The sequence below is a fragment of the Panthera leo genome, chromosome C1 (assembly GCF_018350215.1).
Source record: "Panthera leo isolate Ple1 chromosome C1, P.leo_Ple1_pat1.1, whole genome shotgun sequence".
Lineage (NCBI taxonomy): Eukaryota > Metazoa > Chordata > Mammalia > Carnivora > Felidae > Panthera > Panthera leo.
Genome location: NC_056686.1, coordinates 156,268,056 through 156,290,243, shown reverse-complemented (window position 1 = coordinate 156,290,243; position 22,188 = coordinate 156,268,056). Strand labels below are relative to the sequence as shown.

At 42.3% G+C, this 22,188-nt stretch overlaps 1 protein-coding gene across 8 annotated transcripts in view; it reads left to right on the top strand.

Moving 5' to 3' along the window:
* The window catches only part of STK39 (serine/threonine kinase 39), a 316,473-nt gene that overhangs the window by 76,949 nt on the left and 217,336 nt on the right, over positions 1 to 22,188 (top strand). For all 8 annotated transcript variants that reach the window (XR_006205518.1, XM_042949026.1, XM_042949028.1 and 5 more), the window contains exons 4-5: positions 2,310 to 2,451; positions 3,869 to 3,924. Coding sequence is in view for 7 of the 8 variants with exons in the window: in XM_042949026.1 (XP_042804960.1) it covers positions 2,310 to 2,451; positions 3,869 to 3,924 (198 nt within the window). In the remaining variant the exon portion in view is untranslated. The remainder of the gene's footprint in view (positions 1 to 2,309; positions 2,452 to 3,868; positions 3,925 to 22,188) is intronic.

Genomic DNA, 22,188 nt, shown 5'->3' with positions numbered 1-22,188 from the left:
GCACTATTTTCATCCTGTGTTTGCATTTGAAGAGGCAAAGTAACTTTCACTCTGGCCTCAGGTCAATGAAGTTATAAAAGTCATTGACAATTTAACTTATAAGGCACTTTTACATTGCCGTATTTTTTCTTTTAATCTCTTAGCATCACTAGTTGATAGAGAATGATAATGGTAGCCATTAACTTTATTGAACACTTACTCTGTGGCTAGATTCTGCTCAAGGCAATTTACTTACCTTATTTCATTTAATCTGGACAGCATCTTTGAACGGCTAGTGTCACTGTCCCTGCTCTTCAGAAAGTTCCCCAAAACTTAAGAGAGTCGGGCAGCTTGCCCAAGGTCACATACACAGTAGCTGTGAGCACCGGAATTTGTGGCAGTAGGACCTGTTGACTTAAAAGCTGTGCTACACCACAGGAATTATCACCTTCATTTTACAGACATGAAAATTTAAGCTTAGAAAGCCCCAGTGATTTTCTTTGTAACACCCAGCATTCCCACATGTATCACTCTGTATATCTTTTCCAGACGTGAAGTGTCGTTTAGGAGCAGAGGAAGACATTTTGCACTGCCTGGATGAAGCCAGAACCAGTATAGCTGAATTTATATTGTAGAGCCCGTTTTAACCTGTAGACCTGGTTCCAGTGAAGGCAGAATTGTGGGAGGCATCTTCATTTTTGTTGTTGTTGTTGTAAAGAAACTCTCTTGGATCAAGCAGAGGCCCAGAGCTGACAGGACAAATATGCTGTGATTGCTTTGGGTCCACTTGCGCGGGTCTCAGTGGGGAGCCTGGGAGAGCTGAGTTAGGTTCTGTTCCCAGTCTTGTCAATCCTATTAGTCATTGTTTCCTTGAGTGCCTACTTCGGGTTTTAATTAAACATGAAAAGAAAGAAATGAAAGAAGAAAGAAAAAGGCAGCCTGCTGGAGCCAGACTGCAGGGTTTGAGTGTGGGCATTGCTCCTTGTCTCTGCCGAGGCTGGTGCTTTGTCAGTAAGACGACCCTTCACCCAATCTCTTGTTGCAGGGATCGAGGTTCTGGTGACCTGGGACCCTAGGCAGCCCCAGAAACACTGCTCAAACTGAGAATTTTACTTCCTGTCTTTATTTTGATCCCAATTAACCTTTGATTAGCTTAACAATGTCCCGTATCCCGTTGCCTGAAGACTGGATAGAAAATTTCATTGTCTTTTTAAAAGAATCCAACTTAGTCTGCCTGGGCTTTAGGTAAGAAGAACGAGTTTTAAACAGGTTTCCACAGGTCAGAGAAACCTGGGCCGATGTGGACTATTGCTCATTTTTCTTTTAGCAAGCCAGAAATGCATACATACGTGCCTTACCTGGTATATACTTATAATATGAAAATGAAGCAGTTGTGGAAGTATTGTTTTCAAAACTACTAAAGAATTTAAGATTCAATGAATAAATAGATGTTTTGTTTCTCTGAGGGGGAAATATGTATTTGTTTTCTTTTATAATATTTTATCATATGAAATCTCTTAATGAGGGGCAGGCAGCTAGTCTGGTGTGGTAATACCTGATGTGGAAACTCAGTACTCCCAGTTAATCATAGAGCGCCTAGAGCCAGATTCAGGTCCTGAGGTAAGCCATTTGTTAACTCTTCAGAAATGTTGAACCCCCAGGTAATTAGGGCTTTTAAAATGACCGGGAGGTTTGGAATATTAATTAGTATGTGTTGAAACATGAACTCAGAATGCCAGGGATCCTAATCTGTTCGTGGTAACAAAGTACCGTGTATTTATTTCATTATAAAAGTCAGTACATTATGGATCAAGTAAACAAAAATAAAGATTGCCCAGAGTCACAGAAAGGAATATTCTGGTTATCAGCAGGGGTCTGGAGGCAATATACTTTTTTTTTTCTCCCCTCCTACCTGTGTCCTAGATATTCAGGGAGACTGTGCTTCTGGCTCTCAGTTCATTGCGGTCTGTTCCCCTGGCCACCGCCTCCTCTTTTTTTTCAGTTCGGACATCTTGAATCCCCTTCTGAGTCTGTAACCAACTGTGCATGTGTGGGAGAAAGGACTAACCCTGGAGTGACCGTGAACAGTTTTTTGCATCCTGACCCAGAGTTATTCTTATGCTGAAAGTGCTCTTGCAAACTTGGATCTTGTGTTTCTGGTCACGTGCTGCCATGCAATTGTTTGTGTGCCTTGGGAGCAATTGCATCAAATAAACAAACGTATTTTGACATTTCCATTCAATTTTCTAAATAGTGGAGCCCAAGCTAGAAAGGTAATGAAGGTGCTTGTGCTTACACAGATGTTTCGATTCTTCTGTCTCTCCACCTAGGTTCCATGTTGGATATCATAAAGTACATTGTTAACCGAGGGGAACACAAGAATGGAGTTCTGGAAGAGGCAATAATAGCAACAATTCTTAAAGAGGTTTTGGAAGGCTTAGACTATCTACACAGAAATGGTCAGATTCACAGGTATGACTTCTGCAGAGATGTTTAAATTCAGCCATTTGTATATTCAGCTCTGGTTTGTAAAGACTGTTAAGGAAAACATATTGCTGGTAGGTATCAACATTATTTCTGAGCTAGGCCAAATAGTTGTGAAAAAAGTACTTAAAGAAACGAGAATAAATTAAAAAATTATTTTCAATGTTTATTTTTGAGAGAGACAGAGCATGAGTGGGGGAGGCGCAGAGAGAGAAAGAGAGAGAGGGAGACATAGAATCTGAAGCAGGCTCCAGGCTCTGAGCTCTCAGCACAGAGTCCCGACGCAGGGCTCGACCCCATGAACTGGGGGATCATGACCTGAGCCAAAATCGGTGGTTAACCGACTGAGCCCCTCAGGTGCCCCGAGAGAATAAATTTTGATGAAATATATTAGTATCCTTAGCATTGCTTTATCCATTTTCACTGAAATAAAAGCAGAATATAAAAAAGTACCTAGTGAACTCACTAAAAAAAATTAACAATACTACTCTTGAAGTATGCTTAATTGAACAGGATAGCATCTCTAACTATCTAATACAGGCAAAACTGTTCCAAATGTTGTAATATGTTCATTATTTTTGGCATGGTGGTGTGAGGAAAGAGGGGGGGGTAGCTAATTACATCTTCTTTTGTGACATAAAATGCTAATTCTTTAAATAGCCAAACAGCCTAGAATAGGAGTGTTTGATGTTTCAAAAGAGTTAGTATTACTTGGGCCCCTAGGAATAGCTGTGAGTAAATAACCATTTATTAGTAATGCTGGTATTGTAATTCCCCTACCTTGCGCTATATGTGGGCTGTATATTTAAGGATATCTGCCATGTCTTTTGGTAATTAGAAAAAAACATGACCTTAGGTTTCAAACTTGTAAGTTGTTATTTTTCTTTTTAAGTGTTAAGACTTCTATATAATGAAGAAATATATTATAGAATGTTATAATTGGGATTTATAATCAGTATCTCTCCAGGGGAGAGGCTGATCCAATCCATTGTTTAAGAGGCTGCTGGGATTAATTTGGAATTGTTCCACAGACAAATTTAAGTGGAAGTAGAACAGCTTTACATAGAATTATCAGCTTTAATTCTTGAGAAAAGATAGTATGGTGAGTTAATGGGCGATCTCCAACTCTACAACATAAAGAATGTACTCACTCGTGATTTAATTAAATTTGGATAATGATTTCACATAAAATATTTGTTACTAAAATCCTAACCACCCCCCAGGAGCAAACTATAAAATCGCCGTTTCTCCCTGTAGCTTTTTAAATCTGTGATATAATTTTAATATTTGTAAAATGATAATTACTTTAAACAGCTACATTATATGATTGTTTTTAAATCTCTGAGTGAATTGATGCAATATAATGTCTATATTCCATAATTCATTCTTCATTTTTTTCTAATAGGGATTTGAAAGCTGGTAATATTCTTCTGGGTGAGGATGGTTCCGTACAAATAGCAGGTAACGCTGATAAAAATAAAAATTCTTCTGACAGAAGTGTTCCAGTTTCGAGGAATGTAGAATCATTCCAAATAAATAAATAATGAATGAATGAATGAACAAATGAATGCATGTGATCTATATTAAGCATGTATCTGGGCTGCCCTGTTAGAGAACATTTGGGTCTGAGGCAGAACATGTTTTCCTGTTGTTTTGGTTAAGTTGTTGTTAAATCATCCTGTAAATAATGTTATTTTAGAACATAGCCTTTTGATAGAGGCAATTTTGCTTTCAATTTCATTTTTGCTAAATTTCAGGTTGAATAAAGGTGGTATTTATCTAACTGCAAGAAAAGCAGTTTTGAGAGTTTTTTTGATGAGTTTGAAAGTTTAGAACCTTGTACCCTTCGATTAATTTAAACGCTTCTATTTCTGAAGCTGAAAGCACGGTGAACTCTCAAAGTCTGTGGGTTATTGTGGTCTTCAGTGTGACCCTGCATGGCCGTCCGTGACAGTAGGCACGCAGGTGCAGTACACATCGGTAGAGTGCGTACACTAGACAAGTGCCCTCCGTGTGCAGACCTTATCATTCTGTTATTGCACCAGAGTAACCCGAAAGGTCTGGGGTAAAGTGTCTCCATGTCTGTATTGACTCGTGTCTCCCTCCCATCCATGAAGGCCTGTCTCCTCAGTCCTCTCGGCCATCACTGCTTTTTGCATTTGTGGCTGGACAGCCCTTACCTGTACCGAACTGTCCCTGTCATCATTGCAGGGTATTCAGCCCAGCCCTCTGGCTTGCAGGCATTGAATGTTATTAGCAACACGTCCCAGCAACACGCTTGGTGAGAATCACTGATGTAGCTTCTGCTGTTGAGTGCTGAAGTTTGCCCCAAATATTTAATCAGTCCAGCCTGCTGCTTTTTGAGTTGGAGTGGAAGAAGCCTCTTTTCTAGTATTTAGGGTTAGGTTCTTTCTACATCAAGTTATTAGAGCAGAGTTGATCACAGTCCTTGGTTCTAGTCTAGTTTCTAGACAAATGCGAGGATCTGGGGTATTATTAGAAACAGGAGAGCTCAGCAGAAAACAAACACACCCCCAACACAAAGGATAAGCCTTGAGTCATCTCTTTGATTCATTGTTTGTCCCTCTCTAGGTGCCAGAGAACCTGTCAGGTGATGCCTGACTTGTGTGACAAGCACAGTGCTGACCTTGGGCTCTGTATTTAGTTGGGTATATTCACGGGGGCTTTTATTTATTTTCTTTTAAAGGAGAGAATAGAGGTTTTGAAAATACAAAAGGGAAATGGAGAATTTGTTTCAAATCAAATGTTTCTTCCCTGAAGAACTAATACTGCAAGTGTTAGCTTTTATTAGTCCTCTCTTTGAAAAGATAAGTTTAGTCAAATATTATTAGTCGTTGGCTTAAGACCACTGTGTAGGCACTATGTATATCAGTTAAACACAAAGGCCTTGGAATCAAAACAGGCCTTCGTTTAGTACCCACTGTGCAGTGTGGGGCAGGCTGTTGGCATCGCTGAGCCTCAGTTTCCTCATCTGTGAGATGGTGATGATAATGCCAATCGTTCAAGGAGACACAGATATCCTTTGCAGGTGTAAAGGATATTTTTGAGTTTATTTTGAGATAGCACGAGCAGGGGAGGGACAGAGAGACAGGGAGAGACAGAGAATTCCAAGCAGCTCTGCACTATTAGCACAGAGCCCGACGTTGTACTTGAACTCACAAACTGCGAGGTCACGACCTGACCCACAACCGAGAGTTGGACGCTTAACTGACTGAGCCACCTAGGCACCCTGTACCTATTGAAACTTAAGCTTCAGGGCCCTGTGAGTGCAGTGTGTTTCTGGGAGTTGCAGAGTGTTCTAGGTGGAGATGGAGTGTTTTAGTGGGAGAGGTGTTCTAGACCATCAGGGGGTATTCTTATGTAGGCATTTTTTGTTCAGTTGTCTGAAACTATTCCAGAAGAAATGACCTTAATCTTTAGGACACCAGTGAATTGGTATGAATTTTTACTTTGAAAGAAATAGACACACTTACACCTAATTTCATATTTTTAATTTTGTGTTGTTTATCTTAAAGAGGGTCTTCCCAGTTGTGTAAGCTTCACATCCCATGAAACTTGGATCTACTCCTGCTGATAACAGTTGTTGCAGTAGTTAAATAAATGTGAGAAATGCATAGTACAACCAAGAAAATAGGGCAGTAGACAGGAGTACACATTATAAGCTTATTTATTAGAGCACTGTTTGTGATTGCAATAGATTAGAAACAACTTAGGTGTCCCGATTAAATATGCTACATGGTAGATCTACATTATGGGACCCCCACAAGCTGCAATGGAGAATGTATACATTGACGTGAAAAAAAGTGTCGCCAGGCTACATAGTTAAGTGAATACAGCAAGGTGAAATAGAATGCATATACTGTGTCACCTTTTGTGAGGGAATGGGGAGAAATACCTCTATATCTTTGTACAAAGAAACGGAAGGATAATGGGGAGCGGGACTTGTATAGTGCATACCTTTTATAACATTTTGAATTCTGAACTGTGTGAACAAGTATGACCTGGTAAAACCAATGAAAGGAAATGACTTCATAAACTGTCAATAAGTGAAAGTCATTTTTTAAGCCTTTTATTATAAAAATTTTCATACGTAGCCTAAAGTAGAGAAGAGTAGGAAGAACCTCGTGTACCCACCATGATCAGTTTCAGGCCATTCTTGATTCATGTCTCTTCCCCCTTCCTACTTTGGTGGCCTTTATTATTAACACCAAATTCTGTTCTTGAGCCATCTAAGTTAGTGCCTTATAAGTACACATCTTGTCCTCACTCTAGAGAGAGGCTCCTACCCCACAGGCCAGAGGCATTTAGGAAAAAACAAAACAAAAACAAAGCAAAACAAAACAAAAAACTTCAACGAAACAAGTGACAACAGAAAACATCTGTTCAGGCGGTCTCAGCCCAGGGTACTCAAGGGTACAAGGTCTGGGATGAACTGGCATGGTTGAAATTCCCGGGTCACCTTGTGACCTTGGTCAAGCTACACACCTTCTTTAAGATTCTGTTTCCTTAAAAGAGGGATACAAATATAACCCCCCTCGCCTTTTTTTTTGTGTGTGAAATCAAATGAGGCTCCTCACACGCAGAGATCTTAGCAGTGGCTGGCACACGAGAGGCACATAGCAGCTGCCGTCGTACTTCTGCTCTTCTTCATGTCCCTGCCACTCCTGCTGTTCCTGGGACCAGCAGGCTTGCGCCCATCTCCCTGGCACCGCCTGGAGATCACATGTACCTCAAATTAGTCTTGCAAGGGGTTCAGCTCTTAGGGGCTTTTATGAGTTATAAAAAGCTAATGCTTATTAATAATGGAACTTGGAAGTTAACTTGTCATTAATCTTGCTCTAAGCTGATAAGGAAGTACAACTAATTTTCTCTCTTTGGTGATGAAACGATCATTTCTCACTGAGAGGGTCAGAATAGCAGTGAACGGCCTTTGAAATGCGAAAGGAGGTCAGCCCTTGCCTTATTCTGCCACTTGGCACTGTGCCAATCACTTCCTCTATTCTTCTTGTCAGATTGGTGACCTGAGCTCTTTCTCCGGGCCTTCTGTAGCATATTGGCCTTTTCTTTTTCTCACTTGGGATCCCCTGAAGTAAGGTTTCCTGACTTTTTCTCTCCCTCTTGGGCCTTGGGTTTTTCCCCCCCGCTGTGGGTGGTAGTGCTGAGTGTGACCCTGTAGGCACTTGCCCTGTGGGGGCTGCTGGGTTCAGAAGGTCACATGCAGAAAGCCACCACTACCTGGGTAGTTGTAGGATTAAATGAGCCCACGCATAAACTGCTTGGAACAGTGCCTGGCAAGCATAGCGAAGACATTGTGTACAGCCTTTCTGGACTCCCCTTGGTATCCCTTTTGTGTGCGTGACTTCATGCTTGTGTCAGACCAACTGAGAAATCGCCATCTCCTGGATGTATAATCGTGTGCAGACAGGCATTTAAATTGTGCAGTTTCTACATCTCTGGGGCTGTGGCTTTCTGGAATTCGTATTTTCATTTTTTCCACATTCTCTAACCTGAGCACAACATTGAATTCAATTCCTATAGTACTTTAATTTTTTTCTGGTTTTAACTATAAAATAAGGTTATTGCTTTAGGAAAAACACTTGTAATGTTTCCTTGGAACAGGCAGGGTGCTACTGCCTGTCCCTGTTTTCTAGGAGTTTGGCTTTCTTGGCCAGGCAGTTGGTTTCTGGGACCAGGAGTCTTTGGGATCTTTGCTGGCATCATTATCCAGTGGGTGGTGAAGGGGGTGTGGGTGGGAGAGTGGAAAGCAGAGACACAGCAGTGGAAGAGGTAGACTCTCTCTTTTTGTTGCTACCTATTATATTTGGATATTTGGGGAGATAGTACATTGCTTTTATTTAGGCTGTTTGTGTCCTTTCCCTTTATATCTTTATGTTCTTTAAGCCCTGTTTTTTGAAATAAAATTTAAGCAAGGGGGATGTTTGCATTTATTTCTTTGAATGTATTGTTTGTTTACCTTCAGAGTATCATTATGAGCATTGTTTTTTATTTTATTTATTTATTTATTTATTTATTTATTTATTTATTTTAACATTTATTTATTTTTGAGACAGAGAGAGACAGAGCATGAACGGGGGGAGGACCAGAGAGAGAGGGAGACACAGAATCCGAAGCAGGCTCCAGGCTCTGAGCTGTTAGCACAGAGCCCGATGTGGGGCTCGAACTCACAGACCGTGAGATCATGACCTGAGCTGAAATCGGACGCTTAACCGACTGAGCCACCCAGGCGCCCCTAGCATTGTTTTTTAAAAAAAGTATTTGTGCTATTGTAATAGAAAACATTACAATTTTTATTTAAAAAAAAAAAACTCCTTCTACCATATATATATTTCCTTTCTTAGAACTTTTAATTTGAAAAGGGGACATTAAGGTGCCTGGTTCAGACCATGAGAAACTCTTTTTATACAACCAACAAGTGTGGTGAATAAGGCAAATATGCTTTGTTTTCCATGTAAAAATACAAATTCTCTGGAAATTATTTATGTTTCTGTTGACTGTGGATATAAAATAAGTAACTGATGTGTCTCAAGTACTTCCCGTGTGCCAGGCCAGGTTCTCTGTGCTGAGCGAGCTGTGACTCGTTCCCCACAGGCCTGTAAATGTGCCCATTTTACAGACAAGAAACTAAGGTCGAGAGATGGGAAGCAAGTTTCCCAGGTCACAAGTAGGTTTCAGATGTGGGGAGTCTGGCTCCAGAGCTGTGGTCCCATGTCTGTGGGATTTCCAGGAAGACAGCCCTAAATCTGTGTGTAACTGATCTCAGTGTCATTTTTTTATTTTTTATTTTTTTATTCCTTTTTTTAAATTTTATTTTTTACTTTTAAAAATTTACATCCAAATTAGCATATAGTGCAACAATGATTTCAGGAGTAGATTCCTTAGTGCCCCTTACCCATTTAGCCCATCCCCCCTCCCACAACCCCTCCAGCAATCCTCTGTTTATTCTCTATGTTTAAGAGTCTCTTATGTTTTGTACCCGTCCCTGTTTTTATATTATTTCTGCTTCCCTGCCCTTATGTTCATCTGTTTTGTCTCTTAAAGTCATATGAGTGAAGTCATAATGATTTTTGTCTTTCTCTGGCTAATTTCACTTAGTTGCAAATGGCAAGATTTCATTCTTTTTGATTGCAGAGTAATACTCCATTGTATATATAGACCACGTCTTCTTTATCCATTCATCCATCGGTGGACATTTGGGCTCTTTCCATACTTTGGCTATTGTTGATAGTGCTGCTGTAAACATGGGGGTGCATGTGTCTCTTTGAGACAGCACACCTGTATCCCGTGGATAAATGCCTAGTAGGGCAATTGCTGGGTTGTAGGGTAGTTCTGTTTTTAGTTTTTTGAGGAACCTCCATACTGTTTTCCACAGTGGCTACACCAGCTTGCATTCCCAGCTGATCTCAGGTTTAGATGGAAGACCAATAGCGATCACTAGCTCTTATACATCTCTGTGTAACGATTCCATTTCGAAGCCAGGGAATGTATTCTGCACCTTTCCTTTCCTCTCTCTGCTCCTTTAAGTTGAGACACAAGTCTTTGGTAAGGTTTTGGGGCATAGGAGAAGCAGTCATTTTGGTGTCGTTTGGTGTCGAATTAAGCGTAGTAGTGACACCAGAGTCTTTTTGAGACTGGAAAACTTCAGGTTTGATGTAATGAATTACAACTTGAGGACTGCCTCCTCATAGTTTAAAAGAAAATGCTTTATTTCTCATATCTTCTGTGCTCAGAGAACCTGAACGTGTGATTTCCTGATCATAAACTTGGATAGATGTGAAGGTTTTTGCTACAATATGTGACAAAAGGAGTGGCTATTTGAAAGTCATGCTCTTCCCACGGCCTAGCATTTTATTTTCCAGTCTGATGTTCTGTCATATTGTCAGGAAGAGCTTAGAGCTTTGTCTGGCAAGTGACTAAGCCTGTTTGTCTGGTATTAACGAGACACTGCTCTAAGCAGAAATCCGTACAAAACAGGTCACTTTGGGGTGGTCACTGCAAATATATCTACCCTAGGATTCTTTTAAATACTGGCCACTCTTAATGCACTATTAAAATGTTGATTTCAGAACATTTGATTTCTGAAGAACTTTCTAGAAGCACACTACTGGATTATATTAGGTAGATCTCATGCTCATTTTCTTATTTTTGCCTTTTAACTCTGAGTGTGTGTGTGTGTGTGTGTGTGTGTGTATGAATGTGAATTTCCCATCCCTGGTTTTTCATAACAAATTGGTACTGAGCTCAGACAGCCTCATACTCCAGAAGTCTAGAAATCTATCATTACATCAATCTCAGTGTATCTGAGACTGTCCCAGTGAAGCTTATGTATGCCTTAGGTTCTTCACTAAAGGACATTGGTATGACTTTGGGTAATGTCTCTGTTTTTTGGGAGGAAGATTATATATCCTTAGTCAGCCTTTGAGTACATCTTGAACTTTATTCATTCTGGGTCTCAAACAACTATGACTAACGTTTCTGCCAGGAATACATGCAACTAGATTTAACTTGCTTCCAGCACTCCAGTATTATTCTCAAGGAGCCAGAGGAAGGTGTGTGTGGTGCTGGAAGTTGTGTGTGTGTGTGTGTGTGTGTGTGTGTGTGTGTGTGTGTGTGTGTGTGGTGGAGTTTTTATTCCCATAGCTGCTAGGCTCTTTTGTTTTCCTTATGTGCTCTTTGGCCCTAGTGAAATGCATTTAGATGGGGAGGTGGAGGAAACAGGTGGAGGGAGTATATCTTTTGTTAAGAGGGGCTGCTGCTTCACGCAAGGTAATATGGGCTCCTTGTGTACAAGGGAGGCAGCCTCTGATTAATATCAGAAAGGTCTGGCATGCCTGGGTGGCTCCATAGGTTAACTGTCTGACTTTGGCTCAGCTCATGATCTCATGGTTTGTGGGTTTAAGCCCTGAGTCGGGCTCTGTGCTGACAGCTCACAGCCGGTAGCCTGCTTCATGTTCTGTGTCTCCTCCTCTTTCTGCCTCTCCCCCTGCTCACGCTCTTTCTCTCTCTCTCGATCAAAAATAAACATTAAAAAAAATTAAAAAACATATCAGAAAGGTCTGAAGGTCCCTGAGGCATCTGAATCAGGAAATGACAGTGTCATTGTATTTTTGGTGCCTTGGCCTAGAGCAGGGCTCTGACACCAGACTGCTGTGGTTTGAATCCTGGCATAACTCCTCCTAGCCCTGTGACCAAGTTATTTAAACACTTGCGCCTTAGTTTCCATATCTGAACAATGGAAAAATACTAGAGGGTTAAAGGAATTAACACACATTCCATTTTAGAATTAGTTAGCTCACATTGCTTCTGTATTGAAATGGGGGTGGGGTCCTTTAATTATTTAGGACATTGTAAGATCACAAGGAGGAGGCTAGGAGGCAAGGCTGTTGTAGGCTCTCCGTCTGACCTGCTGTATCATTTTGCTCTCCCGTTTTCTTTACCCCATTGATATCCCCCCATATCACCAGAGTGGAAAATCCACAGTGCACATCTGACCATGTCATTCCTTTGCATAAAGATTAAAACTGTTGCTGTGGGGATGAAGCCCCAGCTCCCCAACATGGCATGTAAAGGCCCTGCCTGTTTTTCCAATCTCATCTGCCCGTGCTTTTCTGCTTCCTGCTTTAAGGCAAGTTCTGCGTTAGCCAGCTACAAATGAAATGAATAATATGGTGAAGCAGAGCACGCAAATTAAAAGCATTGGCATAGTCAGAAAATAGAGTCCAAGTACAAATTAAGATCTTTGGAGGGTATCAGAGTGCTTCATAGTGAACCACAATGTATGTTGTGAGTTTCAGGTAGTTTATAATTATGTGAATTATGGTTTAATGAATTATGCCAAAATTTTCATATATTCATTTTTTTGTTTGTTTAAATAAATAGGGACAGCAAATTAATGTGGCTTTCCGAATTTTGGGATCTTGACAAATCAAGCGGTAACATTTGGTGAAACCTCTAGCAGGAAGCAAGAATGCCATTCAATTCTGGAAACCTAGTTTTCCAGTCCATCTGTCTATCATCAATGGGAAATACTTGGGGAGATTTTAAGCAGCTTCCTACCCTTTAACAGCTGCTAGCAGTTGCTTGAGCAACAATGTAAGGAAGTCTTATGAGGTGAATGCAATGGGGGGAATACCTTTGCTTTGCTCTTGCTGGAATATTTCCCCGGTGTGCCTATTTAGCTGCATGGGGCACAAGGTTGAGCTTCAAGGTTTGAGCATTCTAGGAGGACATGGGGCAGATGGGACTTAGTCTTCCTTCTTCCTTCCCTCCTCCCCCCCCACCTTCCCTTCTTTCCTTCTTCTCTTCCTTTCTCCCTTTCTGCCTTTACGGGCCTGTAGTGTCATTATTAAATTACATTTTGTATATTACCACAAGCTGCTGAGGTCTGGGAAAAACAAGAGTTGTTAGAATACAAGCAGAGCAGTCCAACTCCGTTCTTCGTATGATCATTTCTTCATTTATTTTTCTGCTTCCCAGAGCCTGCATTTGTTATGGCAAAAAAACGGCCCTTCCCTGGAGAAAAGGCGAACATTAACCGTATGGGTTTTATGTGCCTGAAGTGGTTGGTTGGCAGATGTTTACTGCATATTTGCTGTTGTAGGCATAGCCCTCTGAGTGGATGTGGTGTTTAGCAAGAGAGACCTCGTCTGCTGTCGTAAGTTTACCGTTCAGGTGAAACAGGTATTAAACAGTTAACTATTAAGTTTAATTTCAAAAATTTGTAAGCAGAGGGAAATGTGTATACCTGGGCAATCTAGGTTAGCCACATCAAGTCTAGTGTAATAGACTGTCATAGGGAGAAGTCTTTTTTAGTATTTCATTAAACATTTTTTACATGTTTGTTTATTTTTGAGAGCAGGAGAGAGTGAACACAAGCCGGGGAGGGGCAGAGAGAGAGGGGGGACAGAGGATCTGAAGCAGGCTCCGCTGTCAGCATGGAGCCCAGTGTGGGACTTGAACTCAGGAACCGCAAGATCATGACCTGAGCTGAAGTCAGATGCTCAACCAACTAAGCCATGTAGGTGCCTGGGATAGATCTTTTTTTTTTTTTTAACGTTCATTCATTTTTGAGAGAGACAGAGTATGAGCAGGGGAGGGGACAGAGAGAGAGAGAGAGAGAGAGACACAGAATCCAAAGTAGGCTCCAGGCTCAGAGCTCCAAGCTGTCAGCACAGAGCCCGATGCGGGGCCTGAACCTCACAAATTGTGAAATCATGACCTGAGCTGAAGTCGGACGCTTAACTGACTGAGCCACCCAGGCATCCCGGTGCCTGGGATAAATTTTAAATGTGTATGGTAAGTAGGAATGATTTGGGAAAAGGCGTTTTTGATTAGTAATATAAGTTACTACATGTATCATACCATAGGTTAGAGATTTTTAGGAAATTTGAATAGGTAACACATTTATACTTTGGAATGTAAATTTAACACTTGATTACAAGGAATACACTTGAAGACACAGGAGTGGAAGATTATCTAGCTTTTCAAGTCACTGATAATCTGTGCCCCTAGCCAAGTCTTGCTGGCCATAGTTTGTATCACCTATAAAATGAGGTGCTTGGATTCTTAAGTTTCCTTGTAACTCTAAAGCTGGTATAATTTAATACAGAAAAACTATAACCCGCATGCCCACTAACAGAATGCCCTTCTCACAGTTTTCCTTGCTTCTTTTAATGGCAGCTCTGTCCTTGCACAGAATAGGCCAGGAATTGGTATTCCCTGGTCCTTCTCTTTCTCTCATACCCATTCTGTCAGCAAATCCTCTCATTAACCACGTCTCACTGCCTCCCCTGCTGTCCTCGTGCTCTAGGCCACCTTCAGCTCTTGCCTGGGTTATTGTGGTGGTCTTCTGAGAGGTCCTCTTCTGCCCTTGTCCCCTCTGTTCTCTATGTGGCAGCCAGAGGGATGCTGTCAAACTCAGTCGGCTTGTGTCATGCCTTTACTTGAAGCCTTCCAGTGCCTTCCCATCTCAGAGTGAAGTAAACAATATTATGGTGGCCCACCTGGCCTTACAAGATCTGTTCCCTAACATTATCTTGTTGATCCCATCTCTTCATCTTCTCCCTCACTCCATTCTAGGCAAACTGGTATCCTTGCCATGCATGCTCCTGCCTCAGGACCTTTGCGTTGGCTGCTCCATCTGGAATAGTCATTTCAGTACCTTCTTTAGAACTTAGCTCAAATGTCACATCACTGAGGCTTCCAAGGCCATCCTGTGTAGCCTCCTCTACCCCATACCCCCTATGCCCTGGTCTGTTTTTCTTTATGGCATACATCAGTGTACCCTGTGTTAGTGTTTTTGAGGTATGGTCTTAGACCAGCAGTGCCACCATCACCTTAGGAACTTGATAAAAATGCAGATTCTTGTGCTCTTCCTCCCTGCACCTGCTGAATCTAAAGCTTGGGAAGTAGAGCCAAGCAATCTGTATTTGAAGAGCGCACAGGTGATTCTGATGCACACTAGTCTGAGAAGCACTGCTGTGTATTATATTGCATTTCGTAATTTTGTTGATTAACTGTATTTACCTCCCCTTCCACTACTGTCCCAACTTATAGACCAGCTCCATGAAGGCAGGGTTTAAAACTGGAAATGGCACTTAGAGCACAGTAAATAGTTGCTGAGTAAGTTCATGAAAATATGACTATTTAGTAAATTTAGATTAAAAGAATACTGAGCAAGAGTTTAATGCATGATCCTCATATTTCAGTGACTCTTCAGTGTTAAGAGATTTAAATGTGAGGTTTTCTTTATTGCAGACTTAAAAATATACAGAATCTTTGAAGATTGTATTAGCCTCAATAATCCTCAAAACTTTGTAGAAATGATGTAAATTGTTTAAATACTTGTGGCAACTGGAATTGTGCTATTTTAATCATCTCCCACAGGGACCGTCTCTTGTAAAGTGTACAGATGGGTCATTCTGGTTTATTGAAAGCTTCTGATATGAGAGCTCGTCAAGTGGAGATTTATGTGAAAAAGAGCACCTGCAGGTATATGAATATTGCATTGGAAATTTAGACTTATTAATATTTGATCTAAGTTGCTTGTGCCCGTCTTGGCAGATATGGGCAGCCAGGAGCCCCTGTTGACTTCCAGAGCCTGCCTTTGGTTTGGGAAATGATAGTACCTGTGTAATATGTTTACCTAGTGCTCTCGGTACAACGGCTTTTTCAGTTCAGCAGAGTAGGTCTTAGAGAGGAGGGGATTGAGGACTGCTAAGCCATTGTGGACTCCTTGAAGGTCATTTTGAAGGTCATAAAAGCCAGTCTCAGATCTCTTGACTTCTCTTTCAGTCCTTGGCTCATTTCCTTACCATTGGGCTCCCCCTACTCCTGCCTCTTAACTCTATGCCTTTTGACAGTTCTTGACTCTCCGGCTCATTTTTTTTCATCTACTGAATGCGAAAGTTTGACAAGACTTTCTCCAGGACCTGTCTTACATCAGAATGTTTGAGTGGCCCTTCATTAACCTCAGTCACTAGAGAAATTCTCCATCCTGTTTGAAAGCATTCATATCAGAGGATGGTCTTGGGCATGGAGGGGAGAGTAAGCCAAGTGATGTGTCCTGTTACTAGTTTCACCAGAGCATCTTTACAGATACCCCGTCCCCACTGGGGAGTCAGGGAAGAATGGATTTGAGATTTGGGGATTATCTGTGGTTTTCTTTTGTTCACCATAATTACCACTTGTGATAGAAAGTTGACCACTAGTGAGTTCTTGGTCATGCCCATCAATGACTTGAGACAGCTGCCCCTTGCCTGGTTCCTTCAGCACAGCTGGTCTGGATTACTGCTCCAGCCTCCCCAGCCCCCTGCCTTCTGCTGGTGCCCCACCAGGTGTGGCCTCTGGCTTCACTGGTCACTGGATATTCACCTGCTGTGGCTCTGACGTAGTTGGGCACATGATCGGTGGTTTGCTGTCGTCTTAGACTAGTGTTGTTCTTCACGCTTTAGCTAATTGATTACATTAGCCAACTGAACTGTGAACCAAATGTGAATTGATATCATTTTGTCCTTTTAAAGGCTTATCGTCCTGAGTGTGAGAATGGGGAGAATGAGGAATTAGGGAGTGAGTGGCAGCTTGTGTAGCCTCAACATTTTTACCAAGAATTCTGTTGAAATTTTCTTGTTATTTGTCTATCATATCATGAATGTATATCGATTCCATGTACAAAGTACAAACAAGTGCTAAGAACTTCTCCTTTTGTAAGTTAAAATTTAACACATTTGAAGGAAACCTGTCAATGGCACTTTTAAGAGTGTACCCACATGTGAGGCCAGCCATGGGAAGGTTTGCTTCTTTGTGTTTCTTTTATTTTGAAAGGTGAAACTCTACCTTTAGGGAATAAAAATATGGTGTCTTCTGATTTCTTCTTTTGTTGTCAGAAAAGGCTGTGAAATTGTCATTCTCTGATGTTTCATATAAGGTCAGGACTACCTCTCCCTCATTCACAGATGGTAAACATGGATTTGTTCAGAGCAGTTGAAAAGTGACTCCAGGGGGCAGACTCTGGAAATATGGCAGATTGTGTTTTCTGTCAGTGGATGCCTAGACGCCATGTTGTGGTTGGGGGTTGTAGCCTATGGAGCCAAAGAAGGCCATTGAACACCTTTTGTTTACATGAAGGAATAAATAGAACTGAAAAAGTGGGAGTCTGATTAGGGGAGAGGAGATTGGGTAGAGAATGAGGGTTTCAGAGAACTCGTTCTGGTTCTGTCTGGTTCCTCTTGGGATGTCAGCCTTCCTCCTGAGCGGGACAGGTGTTGTGTCCCAATCTGTAATGAAGTAGTGTGTGAGTAATTGATCACTAATAGTGGATGAGATGCCAACGTGTATATCATTTGCTGAAAAGACGAGCAGATTCAAGGTTATCACTTTAATGATAATATCACGCTACACAATTGCACGTCAGAGGTTGAGAAGGGAATGGTGTTCCAAACATCTTGTGCCGAGAATGATACTTAGCCACAGCCTATCTCCTCTGTGCCCTGGCGTCTCTATTGAGCAGCTGCTACTGATGGACTGTTCAGAAGTATTGTGATCATAAATTATCTTCCTGTATTTTAAAAAAAGATTTTAAAATTGGGGTGTGCCACGTATGTGGATTTGTTTGTCCTGTTTGACACATTAGACACCCTTGAGGATCACTGGGTGAGTTCTTTGTGGGGCATGATTTGTGTTTTTAGTATTGCACTCCTATTTACCGTGTCCTAAAATACATGAATGTGCACACATAAACGCTTTTTTTCTGCTACTGTGTCTCCACTACCAGTGTGTTCTGCGTCTAAGAGGTAAAAGAGGGGAGCCGTGGAGTTGACATTGCTTTGAGATCATCCAGTCATACTGAATCGTGCCCTGCTAGGGAGACCGTACTCTTGAGCAGTGCTTCTGCACCTTCTCTGTGCATCAGATCAGCTAGGGGTCTTGCTATGATGCCGATGCTGATTTCAGCAAGTCTGGGGTGGGACCCAAGAGCCTGCATTTCTTGGGGGAACCCCAGTGATGCTTATGATTCTGGTAGACCCCACTTTTGAGTGGCAAAAGTTGAAGATACTTCTTTCTCTTATTTTCTTAGAAGTGTATTGTTCTCTGTTTCTGGAAGGTTTATGTAAGTGTAGCCCAAAACAGAAAAAAACTATTGGTAAAAAAAGTGAATTCAACTGTTCTTGCAGTGTGTTATTCCCCCCACCCTCCGCCTCCGAGATGCCTGTGCATTTATTTGTTTTGATTTGTGCCCCTGGCATTAAGAGCCATGCTTAATACCAGAGCTGTTTAAAACTCCGGAATTGCACTGTGTACTAAATTGTTTTCTTGCTGATTTTTACCAAGTCCTTTTGGGGATTGCAGTGATTTTAGCCTCTGATGCAATGGTTAACCCTTAGTGGTCAAGAAGTATGAATAAACATGGCAGGACTGGGGAAGGACAGGTGACTATAAGAATTAAGAAGTCTTTGGGTCCAAATGCCAGAGTGCTTGACTGGCAGGAGATCAAACAGTAAGGACGTTTAATTATCCTGCATCACAGAAGTCTGGGGCATTTGGTTCCAGGGTTGGTGCGGAAGCCCAGCAGTAGCACAGAGGTCTTGCTCCATCCTGCTCTCTGTTCTGCATCTCAGTATGTCGGCCAGAACATGTCTGTATGGGGTGCTCACTCCGAGCATCTCACCCTCACCTGATAGTGTCCTAAACAGGCTGGGGAGTGAGCAGTAAAGGAGCCTCATGTACAAGGTTCTTCTACAGGTGAAGAATTTCTCTGCGAGAGCTTGCGCCGTATGCCCCTTGGATCTCAGGGCCAAGACTAGGGCAGACCTTCAGACCATTCACTGGTAAGAGGAGCCAAACACTGTGGTTGGCTTAGAGCAGTACATTCCATCCCCCGAGGCCTGACACACACAAGCAGGATTCTGATAGAGAAGAGTGGAGGGGCATGGATGTTGGGTAGGCAGCCAACAAGGACTATTAATTGAACATCTTTTGAATCTATTCTATACTCCCCATTTTATAGCTTGTGAAACCATTGCTCAAAGAAGTTAAGTAAATTATCAGGGAGTGTAATTGGGACCACACACAGGCCTGTTTGATTCCAGAGTGCCTTCTGAGGGTGGAAATGTGACTCCTTTGTACTCACCGTGTCCTTCCTTGGTGCGTTTTCTCTTCCCTTTAGTTTCAGGAATTTTTGGTGTAGACTCACTAGAAATTGTCAAGACCTTCTACTATATGCCTCTGAGTGGGGGCCACATATCCATGCCAAGTGTGTTGTCATTTGGCCTCTTTTTTTCTTTTCTTTTTTTTTTTTTTAAAGTAATCTCTTCACCCACCTTGGGGCTTGAACCTACAACCCTGAGATCAAGGGTCACAAGCTCCCCTGACTGAGCCAGCCAGGCGCCCAGACATTTGGCCTCTTAGTAGTTGTATTCACATTCATGGTGCACTGAAACTATTAGAATGGTAAGAAAACTGCTCCTGTTTCAAGAAGGAAATGAGCCCAGTGACGGTTGGGAGCCACTGTCCTAGGTCTTGCCACATCTTGACTTGGCCTCCTGGGATCTGGGCTCTGCTCCTTGCTCTGGGTTTGCTGAGTTCTGCTGAGCACAACACAGGTACCCAGAGATACGGTGTCCACCTAGAGAATTTGAGGTGTCACCTCTAAGTCAGTGCTGCACCATGCTTTCTCCTGCCCAGGTTTGCAGGGATCCCCGGCAGGCATGAGGGGATGGCTCTCCCTGTTTCCATTCAGACTTGGCTCTCGGTGCCCCAAGATCTGATGACACTCTGAGGATGGCAAGGTTCCAGGGGAGTGAAAAGTTGTTCCTACTTAATTTATAAACAAAACTACAACAAACAGAAAAATGGGTAGAAAGGCTAAAGGTAATTACACATTAAAAAAAATAAAAACTGGAAAACAGTGATTTGGTCAGTGAAGCTAAAAACACTGTACCAGAGTATGTGATAATTGGGTGAACATCAGTCAGAAGGAAACAATACTGGAAGCCTGTTGGCTTCCACATACATGATGGAAGTGCGGCCGGGGTGGGGTGTGCGGTGGCTTTGCTATTCTTCAGATGCCGGGTGAGGAGAGTGATTTTGACCAGAGTGTGCTGTGATCAGAACTGTTTTAGGAAGATTAATCTGGACAGAATAGTGGTCTGGATTTCAGTTGGAAGAGGTGAGATTTGATTCTGAAAATGCTAAAGCCTTTACTTACCCTGGTCTGTATTTTCCTTCTCTAACCAAGAAAATCTGCGGGGAAAGGGCACCTAGGAATTGCCAGCAAGCAGAAGATGACACCTTTAATTGCGTATCGAGTGTTGTATGTTGGGCACATTAACATGTTTTTTCTATTCATGTTGTTCAGGGCATGTAACATTGATGTTTAAATTGACATCACATTTCCTCACATTAGCTCTCGCTCGAAGGCCGGGGTTGTGCCTAAATCAGAACTCTGCAAGCCCCCTGGCTTGTAAACCCACACCAGCTAGAGGTTATTGTGAACAGCCCCTGCTTCCCGAATGTCAGTGGGGTGCTGCACTACTGGCACACCTGTAAAAACATTAAAAGAACTTTGTTTAAAGTGAAACGGCTTTCAGGGCGCCTGGATGGCTCAGCCGGTTGGGCATCTGACTCTGGATTTCGGCTCAGGCCATGATCCAAGGTTGTAGGATCGAGCCCTGTGTTGGGCTCTGCACTGAGGCGTGGAGCCTGCTTAAGATTCTCTCTTCCTCTACCCCTTTACCCAGCTCGAGTGCGCACGCGCCTTCTAAGACACACAAACAAGTTTCTGTAGCCTCCTCTGTTAAGAAAGTTTTTGCTTCTGTTTTATACCTATTGTTACATAGCTTGCAGAATTTGAATCGCAGTGTACTTCTTTGTATACTTCTTTATTTATCCAACATTGGTGGCATAACATTTTAAGGAAACCTGTGGGACTCAGGAAAGCCGGATGCCGGCAGCCCTGAAAACGTTCCTGGGTGTTTAGAAGTACACTTCAGTTTTGCCAGTAAAGTCTCAAGAGTCTCTTGTGAGAAAACAAGACAAAACCCAAAACCGGGAATCAAACCAAATCGGGAAGGAATTGTTTTTGGTGACATAAATATGACATTTCAGAATAACCGGGGAACCTCAAACTAGTTTTTCTATGTTGTGTAATCACAACTTGATCTTCACTCAGGCACAAGCTCGAGATTTGTGGAATATTAACCCCATTATTCTGTCTTGCGTTTCCTTTTCAGTACAGAAAATTACACTGAACTTTTTCAAATAGGAGACCAAGGCTAAGTGGATGACTCCTCTGTGAAGGGTGAAGGGCTGTGGATTTTATTCAGACCCTCGATAACTTGCTGTGTGGTCTCTGCCAGGTCATTTAATCTTTTTAGTTCCTTCTTCTTTTTCAATTCCAATATCCACTAAATCTTCCTATTTTCCTCAGAATTTGTCTAATCCTTTCCATTTCCAGAGTCTCTCTTCAGATATAGGGCCTGTTGATTTTACTCCTGAACATCCCTAAATGACTGCTTTTCCCAGATTTCCTCTTGGACTAGAGAGAGCACAGCAGTAGTCCAGGGTGCTGAGCGGACGGGGCTCAGCTTCTCTTACCTGGGAGGAGACTGTGGTTGGGCTCCTCCAGTCTCTGTGCTTCCCTGCTTTTCTAGACCAAGATACTGTGGGAAAAGAGACTGATTCGAATAAAGAGCTACCGGGGTTCCCTGTAGCTGTGGTGACTCCCACTACCCCAGCCCCCCCCCCCTTCCCCCCCATGAGCCGCTTGCAGGTCTGAAGGGATCTGATGCGTCGTCACCCGTTTTGGATACATTTTAGGAAGCTCTGAACCATCAGATGCTGATTCCATTATTCTCTCGCCAAGGGTTGAACTAACCTGAGCCAGTTTCTCATGCACAACTCAGGTTCCTCCTTACAGGTATTCGTAGCTGTTACAGATGTTTGAGGCAGGTTACGTTTGGCCTTTCACCAGCAACGCCACTCCCAGGTTTTAAGGAAATCGAGTTTCAGACCAAATTTTGCCATTCATTGGCAAACAAGCCCCTAGAGATCCCTCACAGATTTGTTCTGCACACTCAAGGAAGTTCCTGCTCTCTGTCTTTCTAGGTGAATGGAAAATTCACTCGAAGCAGACATGCCAACATTACAGATGCAGTTTTCTTACACACTGTACTTGGGAGTCTAGAATCA